Raw genomic sequence first — 11,042 nt, 5'->3', positions numbered from 1 at the left:
AGAAGCAAAGACTGCAGGAGTCGTTTGGTCTGTATTGTGTGTAACCAGAAGCATCCATCAGTCCTTCACATTCAAGAAAGGGATAAAGGTACATCCTTAAAGGACACACAAGCTGTGAGCTCTCCACCGAGTGTTTCACCGGGACCTTCTCAGACATGTGGAGCTATAGGGGCCGGTGAAGAGGATGATGCTGTCTTCTCCATTGTTGCAGTACAGGTTAAATGCCAGATGAGTGATGAGGTTGTGCAAACTTACGCTTTTTTGGATCCTGGGAGTTCAGGTACATTCTGCACTGTCAGTCTGGCAAGGAGACTGGGTTTGAGAGGCAAACCAGCCAACATTTTATTGAGAACCATGGGTCAGAGGAAAATTGTGAGTACGACTGTATTGTCTGGTGTGGAAGTGTCTGGCATGGACGTGGATGATTTTATTGAGTTACCAAGTGTTATGACTCAAGAGACTATGCCAGTGTCAAGACTGAACATCCCACAGCAAGAGGATATTGCAAAATGGTCTTATCTGAGGAACATAAAACTTCATCATCTGGATGCAGAGGTTGATCTGCTCATTGGGACAGACGCTCCTAAAGTGATGGAACCCTGGGAGCTGATTAACAGCCAGAGTGAGGGACCATACGCAGTCAGAACCAGAGTTGGCTGGGTAATAAATGGACCACTGCGCAGTGGAAACGGCAGTGGAGTCAAGACGGGCTGTGCTGTCGTCACGACTAATCGTATCTCTGTGGAACATCTGGAAGAGATGCTCATCAGTCAATATAACCACGATTTCAGTGAAAAGACATCAGTGGAACGGTTGGAAATGTCAAGAGAGGACATTAAATTCATGAAGACTGTGCAAAGTACAACAGAACTGAAAAGTGGACATTATTGTATTGACTTACCTTTCAGAGAAGAAGATCCTGCCTTACCAAATAATCGCTGTGTGGCAGAGCAGCGGCTTCAAGGCCTGAAGAGGAAATTTGAGAGAGATGTCAAGTACAAGGAGGAGTACACTTCATTTCTCAGTGACATGTTGGATCAAGGTTATGCTGAGATGGTACCCACTGAACAGCTGGAACAAGATGATGGAAAAGTGTGGTACATCCCCCATCACGGAGTACATCACCCTACCAAAGGAAAATTAAGAGTTGTATTTGACTGTGGTGCAATATATAAAGGAACTTCACTGAACCAGCAGCTGTTGCAGGGACCAGACTTAACCAACTCTCTGATTGGAGTCCTCATTCGGTTCAGGAAGGAGCCTGTTGCAATCATGGCAGACATCCATGCTATGTTTCATCAAGTGCAGGTACCTGATAAGCATGTTGATTTCCTCAGATTCCTGTGGTGGCCCCAGGGCAACACTGACCAACAACCAGCAGAACATCGCATGAGGGTACATTTGTTTGGAGCTGTATCATCCCCAAGTTGCGCTAATTATGCCTTGAGAAGAACTGCAGAGGATAATGCATCTGATTTTCCCCCTGAAGTAATCAGCACAGTCAACCATAATTTTTATGTGGATGACTGCCTGAAGTCCACAGCCTCGGAGGGAGATGCCATGCAACTGGTGAAAGACTTAACTGCACTCTGTCACAAAGGTGGATTCAGTCTTCAAAAATGGGTAACGAACAGCCGGTCTGTGTTGATGTCAATCCCAAGTGACATCAGAGCAACAGAGATGAAAGAACTGGATTTGGACACAGACCAGCTTCCCGTCGAAAGAGCACTCGGACTGAAATGGTGTGTTGAGTCCGATAAGTTCATGTTCAGGACTTCAGTGCAGGAACGGCAGCAGACCAGGAGAGGAATTTTGTCTGTGGTGAGCTCGCTGTATGATCCACTAGGATTTTTGGCTCCTTTCACCATGTCAGCCAAGTTAATGTTGCAGGAGCTCTGTAGAAGAAACCTGATGTGGGACGAACAAATTTCCCCCTCTTTCTCCAAGCAATGGTCTGATTGGCTGAGTGACCTTCAAAAGATGAGTGCATTCACAGTTGAACGCTGCATCAAACCTCATGACCTTGGAACATCTGTGACAGCGCAAATCCATAATTTTTCTGATGCAAGTCAAGTTGGTTATGGTACAGTGTCTTACTTGAGATTGGAAGATGGCGATAAAGTGCATGTGTCATTTCTTGTGGGGAAAGCCAGAGTTGCTCCCCTGAAGCAAATGACCATTCCTCGCCTGGAGCTCACGGCAGCAGTTCTCGCTGTCCGAGTGGATGCCATGCTGCGAAAGGAGCTGCAGTGGCAGCTGAAGAGGTCGATGTTTTGGACTGATAGCACGACCGTCCTCAAGTACATCTCTAGTGAAACTAGACGTTTCCACACCTTCGTTGCCAACAGAGTCTCTGTTATTCGAGAAGCTACAGATGTTGGTCAGTGGAAGTATGTGGGCACGAAGATCAATCCTGCAGACGAAGCGTCACGTGGATTGACAGCTGAGGAACTTCTCACAAATGGAAGATGGATTAAAGGCCCAGAATTCCTGTATTTGTCAGAGAGTGAGTGGCCTGTACCTGACTTTGAGCCAGCTGTGATTCCTGCTGATGACCCGGAGGTCAAAAAAGAACCAGCAGTGTATGCCATCGTTAAGCACTCAGAAGATCCCACAGACTGCCTCATTCACTATTTCTCGTCGTGGAGGAAACTTAAAGCATCTGTTGCCTGGTTCCTTGAGCTTAAAAGAGTTCTTTTGCTTTTGAGCCAAAAGAGAAAGGAGTTTAAGGCTGCTGAGAGTGACAAGGAAACACAAACTAAAAATTCTGTGGAGCAGAAACTTCAGAGCTTCAAGACCACACTTCGAGGGAGGATTTTGACCCCAGAAAATTATGATGAGGCAGAAAAGGCAATATTTTGTTTTGTCCAGAAGTCCAAGTTTGAGAGTGAAATTGCCTCACTGACACGTGGCTTGGATAACATCTCCAAGGACAGCCCACTGTACAAGCTGGATCCAATACTGGAGGACGGCATTCTCAGAGTTGGAGGTCGCCTGCATAGGTTGGCATTACCATCAGAAATCAAGCATCCTGTTATCCTGTCAAAAGACCTGCATGTTTCCCAGCTTATTCTACGTCATATCCATCAACAGCTAGGACACGCTGGTAGAAACCACATGTTGCACAGGCTTCGACAGAGATATTGGATCATTAATGCCAATTCTGCTGCAAGAAGGACGATTACAGAATGTACAGTGTGCAGACGGTACAGAGGAAAACTTGGAGAGCAGAAGATGGCAGACTTACCGGAGGAGAGAGTCATGCCAGACAAGCCTCCCTTTACAGATGTTGGAGTGGATTATTTTGGCCCCCTGGAGGTCAAAAGAGGAAGAAGCCTTGTGAAAAGGTATGGAGTGCTGTTTACCTGCCTCACCAGTCGTGCAGTGCACCTGGAGGTGGCACACACACTTGATACACACTCTTGTATTAATGCTGTGCGGAGATTTGTTTGCAGAAGAGGCCCTGTGTCAAGCATGAGGTCCGATAATGGCACAAACTTCATTGGAGCCAACAAGGAGTTGAAGCAAAGTCTTGCTGATTTGAATAATGAGAACATTCAAGGTGCTTTGATTCAAGATGGGATTAAATGGAGCTTCAATACACCAGCAGCCCCACATCAAGGTGGTATTTGGGAACGTCTGATTCGTTCAGTAAAGAGCATGCTTTCTTCTGTTGTCAGACAGCAGGTGTTGGATGACGAGGCCCTGCAGACGCTGTTTTGTGAGGTGGAGGCAATACTGAACGACAGACCCATCACAAAGGTTTCTGACGACCCCAATGACCTTGAGGCCCTAACACCCAATCATATTCTGTTGCTAAAAGGAAAACCTATCTTTCCACCAGGACTCTTTGAGCAGAATGATCTGTACACAAGGAGAAGATGGAGACAAGTACAGTACATTGCAGAACTCTTTTGGAAAAGATGGGTATCTGAGTACTTACTTGTGATGCAGGAAAGACAAAAGTGGACGAGGCCAAGAAGAAACTTCTCTCCAGGAGATATTGTCATCATCGCTGATGCTACAGCTCCCAGAGGATCCTGGATGATGGGCCGAGTTCTGAGCACCAAGTCTGATGCCAAAGGATTGGTTCGTTCTGTGTGCCTTCAAACTAAGACCAGTGTTTTGGAGCGGCCTGTAACGAAGATCTGCCTGCTCCTGGAGGCCACCGTATAGAATCATGGACATTATTCTTTCTTTCTCCCTTACTACTCTGTCCTCTACCTGTTTATTTTTGTTTACAGCTTTCCAGAAGAAGACAGAAGAATCCCCCCCCCCCTTTGTAGAGTTAGGGAGAGATAAAGAGAATAGCTCCTTGTAGAAATTAATGTAATTGTGAGTTTATACTTTTCACAATTAGGGGCCGGAGTGTCGGAGCTATTTGTTACTTTTGTATTATTTAATCACTTATTATTTAGTTATTTATTTTGGTTTAGTTTTGGGAAATACACCTTTAGTTGTTTATGATATTTAGTATTGATTAAGCTTATTTTGGTACTTAACCATGCTTTTATTTTGAAGGTACTGGGTAGCTGGAGCGCACCGGGTGAGTTTACATATAGGGGTTGGCAGACGGAGGTGAGCTAGGCACCTGGGAGGGCAGATGGTTTTTTACCAGGGCAAGAGAGGCGGCAAAGGGCCATTGTTCTTTGTTTGTTTGTTTGCCAATGGAGAATAAACCCAAGAAACTTTCATTTTTTGCCTGGACAATGGACTTTGTTTATCCTGCGTAAATTCACTCCCTAGGTGTCTCAGTGGCCGTTTGATTTGATTTAGTTTCATTATAGTTTTGATATTTTTAAGTTTTTTGATTATAGACACCGAGGACAAATAGCCACTACAATTATAATAATAATAACTTTATTTATTTCAAAGACACAGTTTCAAGGCGCTTCACAATAAAACAACCAATGAACAATAATGAAAACAATTGTAACTTAAGCAAATAGAATAAGATTTTTGAGAAGAGACTGAAAGTGAACAGAAAGAGGAGGGAAACAAACAATGAAGTTTATTGTAAGTTTGACATGGATCTTTATTGCTGCCAACATTATTACTCACAGATAGATAAGGTAGTGACTCTGAGGGAGGGACATTCCTAAGGTGTGGTGAGTTTTACTGAGAAATAACGATGAAATGTGTTCATCAGGAACAATGAGGTAACAGGATGTTGAGGAAGGAGACTGCTTTCATTTTGAAATAGTTTATGTTAAGGAATTTTTTCCTGCAGGTCATGTGATAACTTTACTTTTTGTTTCTGTATGTCGTCTGGGGCCATTTAGTGGCTTTTCTGGTAAGCAACCGGAACCAGGGCGAGAGAGACAGGCTTTTCCCCTCAAAATAAAAGTACCAATCTAATAAAAATGCCGTGAAACTTTTTAATTTAAATAATATAATTTACAAGAAAATCCCTGAGCCATTACTTTAACCAACTGTATTACAAGTTATTGTCTATTTTAACTCGTTTTATTTTGGTGAACACTTTTACTTTGATAAATTTGGTGAATTCCAGATTGGCTCTCTAGACCAGAACCAGAATCCAGACAAAATTCAGAGTGAACAGACACCAGGCTCTTCTCCTCTCTGTATGAAGAGCCTACCATGTATTTAACTTCACACATAACCCAGCTTTTCCTCATTCCTATGAAGCCATGTAATTCACAGGCACTAACACATTCTTCCTCATAATTATCTTATCCTTGTTCCTTCTCTAAAGGTTTCCCATAAAACATGGCATTTAAATATCTGTGTGCACACAAATCCACTCAAAACGACTCTAAAATCTGGAGTATATCCAACAGGCCTGTAGGTGGCGCAAGAAACAAAGAAAAAAACATGGAAAACTTGACGTAAAAAAACTCCAAACATTTATAAGTCAACTAAACGTCAGTGCAGATATGATGATATCTTGATAGTATAGTTGAGATAGACAGGAAACGGGGAGGCAGAGAGAGGGGGAGTGACACGCAACAAATGGTGCCCAACGCGGGATCCGAACCGGGGCCGACTGCAGCGAGGACTGTGCCTCTGTACATGGGGCGACTGCTCTAACCACTACGCCACACGACGCCCCAAGACATTATATTTTTCTGGGCACTGAGACATGGGGGTGTTTAAAAGAAACACAGTCGCTCTCAGCAGAGGCGTTGCACTGCTGGTAAAGGTGTTGCAGTTTGACAAGAAGCTGCTCAACCGAGGCGTCAAGCAGCACAGCAGGTTGAGCAGGCCAGAGGTGTTACTCCTCCTCTCTCTCTGCATCAACATTTCCCGTTCCCTCTCGACTGCACTATCTAATAAAAGCGATAAAACGCCCAAAAAATATATAAAAAAAAAAAAGAAGAAGAAGCTGCTCAACTATCAGGAAGTGGCAGGTCTGAGTCCCCATCAGTAAAATCCCCATCAGTGTCAAACAGAAATAGAAAGAAATACCCACGAATACCCAATAATTCTTAAAGCAGAAGTAAGTAAGCAATCCGGTGGTTTTGCGTGACTTCCTGTCAGCAGATGGAGTTAGCAGCCCCCGCCCTCGTCTTTGCTGCTTTAACATGTATTGTTTATTTATCTTGTTGTGTTTTACATGTCGATGCTGCATCAGAAGTTTCTCGTCTTTTTACCATGAACTGCTCTCAGTCTGACTCATCACCTGGGACCAGTTCACAGTTCACCAGGATCCTCTGAGCTCTCAAACCCTCCACCGCGGTAAGGTGGCAGTTCAAGGAGGGGTCACCTGTCAATCACCTGTCAATCAACCGTCAATCATCAGTGACTGGAGCTTTTACATCAGACAGTTTTCTGGGGAATAAATGAACAATATGACAAATATTTTCTAAGGAGTCATGAACAAGTTCTGGTGCATGATCAAACCACAGGATAGTTATGATGAGAACAGATGTAGGCCATGTTTAGACCAGCTGCTCATTATTTTCTTCAGCATCTCTACACACAGCTGAACTCTGCTTATGCTTCTTATGTCGTATCACAACAGCAGCAATAGCAACAACAGCAGCAACGAGGATCAGAGCTGCTGCAGGTCCACCAGCGTGTCCTCTGCTCCATGTGGCCGTGGCTCCATCGACATCTCCTGCAGAGAGAAGAAGTTCAGTTATCAGCTGTCAGGTATTTAAAGGGTTAGGGTCAAATCCAAAGACACATGGATTTTATTGGAAAATCTTTGAGGTAAACCTGAAGGACATTAAGTGCATTGAATTCAGAGAATCAGTCACCATCATCTGGACCTCACCTGAGTCCTTCTCCACCACCAGCAGCTTGATGGTTCTGCTGACTGACTCTCTTTTCCTGCGCCCGTTGTTGTTGATGGTAGAAACGTAACACTGGTACGTCCCGGTGTCTTTGGCCGTGACGTGGTTCACGTACACGGACACGTCTCCGTCCTTCATCGTCGGGTCTCTCAGCTCCACTCGGTCCACAAATGACGGATGCTGGAACTTCCTGTACACCCGCTCATCTCGGTAGAAGTAGACGTAGCCGTCCGAGTCCAGGTCTGCTCTGCTCCACTCCACCAGGGAGATGACACCCGGTCTGGGGCTGTGACAGTCCAGGAGGACGTCGTCTCCAGGCTTCACCTCCTTCACTGTGTTCACACCTGAACACAAACAGGACAGAGCTCCGTTCAGTGAAAAGCAGCTGATGGTGAACAGATCCATATCCACATGACCTGACTCTCAGGCCCCGTTTATACGTACCCGGTTATTTTTAAAAACTGAGACATTAACCATCGTTTGCACCCTCCATTTAGACGCGAACGGAGAAATCGCCCCTGAAAACGATGCTTTTTTAAAACTCCGGCCAGAGTGGAGATTTTGGAAAACTCTGTTTGCACGTTTGCATGTAAACAGATAAAAACGGAGATTTGGGTAACCGTAACCATATTACATGAAATAAATAAATAATAATAATGATAAAATTTAATGCAGACTGATGTGTTCATTGTAAAACATTTATTTATTGTTGTGACGTGTCCCGAGGCTGGGCTGCTCTTCTGTCCAGTAACAGTTAACACACATGAAGCTTCACTTTTCATTCAAACAAACTGCTACTGCCACAACTGTTAGATTTCATCAATGAGACCAACATTTATCTCCTAAAAATAATTTAACCAGCCGGTGGTAAACCTCTAAAAACCTGCGGGTAAGTTAATTAGCGATAGTTTTGTCCCACGGGAGGACGAAAAAAAAGAGCGAAAAAGTGCTTATAGAAAGATGATCATGTGTCTGTCTGATCAGCTCTGTCTTGACCTTAAGATCGTGGGTTTGATTCCCATGTTGACAGAGATGGCAAAACCGGCAGTAGCTCCCGTGACCCTCTCAAAACCGTTCACCGCTCCTACACGTCGTAGTAAGCCGACGAAAGTGAAAGTAAAGTCCACGACTTGGTCGGTAATTTCAAGACAATACACCGTCAGCTCATTAGTTATTTTCTTCCTTGTGTTCAGACAATAAAATCAAGAAATATGTACCGCAGTGAAGTTAGCTTTAAGTTGGATATTTGACAGACATTCACTCCTTCGCAATACATTAAAAATTCATATAAAATACTACAAGTGTTTAAATGCAATAAAAACAGATGTGTGTCATAGGAGGCTTAGCCCTACCATCCTGTGTTGATTTTGAGTCAACAGGTCACATGAATTTCTAATTTATTTTATACTGTAAATATGAGCATTAGACCTATAGCTCAATAACTCCCAGGTCATGTGACCGGTTGACTCAAAATCAACACAGGATGGTAGAGCTAAGCCTCCTCTATGACACACACCTGTTTTTATTGCATTTGAACACATCTTATATTTTCTATGAATTTTTAATGTAGGCTATTGAGAAGGAGCGAATGTCTGTCAAATATCCAACTTAAAACTAACTTCACTGGGGTGAAATTTGTTACCTGCTTGACAGTTTCGACTGTGACTCCAGTCTTCCTCAGAAGTGTCTCACAGTCGAGACGAAACTGTCAAAGCAGGTAACATCAGTCTTGATTTTATTGTCTGAACACAAGAAAAAAAGAAAACTAATATAAACGAGAAGACAAAATGAACATAATCAACCTACACCGTCAGCTCCCTCTTTTCACCTCTGTCATCCCTCCACACACGCAGACACACAAGCTCAAGGGGACCCTGCGGCGCGGCCCAACACGGGGGCACTCACTCACTCACTCACACCTGTCTCATGTCCAGTGGCGAAAGTACCATTAATGCAAGTAATGCCGTTGCATTAGGGCCCGTGGCCAAAAAAGGCCTGTGGTAAACTCTGGTAAAAATTACAGTAAATTAAACATTTCAAAAAATACAATTATCAATTGGTGGTACTGTATTACCATATTGGCTTTTACATCTTTACTGCAATTCATTGATGTTATTCTGGATTATGGGGATTTGCTTTCAATATCTGGTCATTCAGTTTTTTATCCCCGCAAAAAATAAAAAATAAAAAGCCAAGGGAAGAGCCGCTAGCCTATTACGTAGTAGTCTGTGGCCGGAGCACACATTTATTTAGGAAAAGTGTAATTGGTGCAGATTAAACTTGTAAATGAATGCTGCTCTCCATCCCAACCCTTCCCTTCTATCCTAACTCTTTTAAACAGTAACAACAGAACCATTTGATTATGTTATAGATTTTCCATCTTTGCTGAGCATCAGAATTGTTTGAAATGAATAGGCCTAATAATAATAATTTTAAAAAGCCTGTCCCATATAGACGCCTAGCTGTCTCTAACATAAACCCTAACATCGGCCCCATTCCTTGTCTGCTCTCAAGTCGTGTGAGTGTTACTGTAGGTTTTCTCTCTCTCTGTCTGTCTCTCACTCACTCTCTGAACAATCACACGACGCTTTTCAGCTTTTTTTTTAACAATCAAACACTTTTTAAACGACTTTGAATGATACACCCCAGTGAGTCTCACCTTGATCTGAAGCTTCAGTGAAGTGAAGAAGCAGGAACAGGAGAGATAAAATCATTGTAGAAACGAGTGGAGCTGAGAGACCACGAGGATGCTGCTCTCATCAAGTCTGATCACTATAGAGAATGAACACATCCTACTTTCTGTCTCTTCATGCGTGTCTGAACAACTGTCCCCTCCCACAGCTGGTTGGAGAATTATCCCTTCACATTTACAATAATTCATTCATTCAGAAACCGTTGGAAACCGTGGTTCTTTTTGGTTTAGTCAAAAATACAAATTCACAAGAAACTCCAACATGTTGACCTTATTGCTCTGAGTCCCGTCAGGTCTCTGCCAAACCACTGTCCTTTATGCACCAACTAGCTGGGTGAAGAGGGGAGAGCACCGACGCCACACTTGACTCATTCTCTCTCTCTGTGGTGAGGTTGTGGTCTGCTTTTCTGCCCCCTGCTGGTCATGATGCGTCACTGCAACATATGCAGCATCTGTAGTCTGTTGGGAAACTCCTGCCATCTATCCTATGGTTTTAGATGCAGATGTTCAGTTTGGACTTATGTGATTCTTTCTGGTTGCAGAGGAGTTTCCTGACGCTGAAGTTCAACATCATCCTCAACCCTGATGAAGCTCATTTGAGCTGAAACTCGTTGGTCTTCGCCTTTTAACCTTTTATATTTGTACCTGGCCATGTTTATTAAATAAAGCCATTTTAACTTTTTGTCAAAACAGAGCTCCCTTGGTATTTTTCAAATCCATTAGTTTTGTGGCACCCTCACCAAAGAGCACCTGTTTTTTACTCTAAGATCCACTCAGCGCTTCCTCACTCCTCTTAATCTCTCTCCTGGTCCAGATGTTGTATAAACCAGCCAGCTGTGCAAAGTGCAAGATCAAATCATGCTCAGAACTGATGAAGACTGTTTCAGTCGAAACGCGTTGATCCAAAATAAAGGATTTTTAACAACACCTCAGAGTGCCTCGGACCCATCAGTTTTGGACTGCCTTTTACTCTTTACCACTATTTGCACCAGGACTGTCTGCTTGCTGTGTTTTTATCTTCTGTAAAGTCCAAGATTTTAAGAGACTGAGATAGGCTTTCACCAAAATCAAATCTCAGACTTCTATCTGCA

General features: G+C 43.4%; 1 protein-coding gene across 1 annotated transcript; it reads right to left on the bottom strand.

Annotated features, from left to right (window-relative positions):
* Positions 1 to 6,902: 6,902 nt before the first annotated feature.
* Positions 6,903 to 10,099, bottom strand: LOC311001537 (uncharacterized protein; the record flags this gene model as incomplete). Its single annotated transcript, XM_083992622.1, has 3 exons — positions 9,919 to 10,099; positions 7,241 to 7,603; positions 6,903 to 7,081 (listed from the first exon to the last, which is right to left on the bottom strand). The coding sequence occupies exons 1-3, from the start codon at positions 9,971 to 9,973 to the stop codon at positions 6,903 to 6,905; spliced, it is 597 nt and encodes a 198-aa protein (XP_083848748.1). The 5' UTR covers positions 9,974 to 10,099.
* Between the last annotated feature and the right edge of the window lie 943 nt (positions 10,100 to 11,042).

Source organism: Trachurus trachurus (genome assembly GCF_905171665.1).
Source record: "Trachurus trachurus genome assembly, chromosome: 18".
Classification (NCBI taxonomy): domain Eukaryota; kingdom Metazoa; phylum Chordata; class Actinopteri; order Carangiformes; family Carangidae; genus Trachurus; species Trachurus trachurus.
Note: the sequence above shows the minus strand (reverse complement) of the source record. Positions and strands in the feature narration are given on the sequence as shown.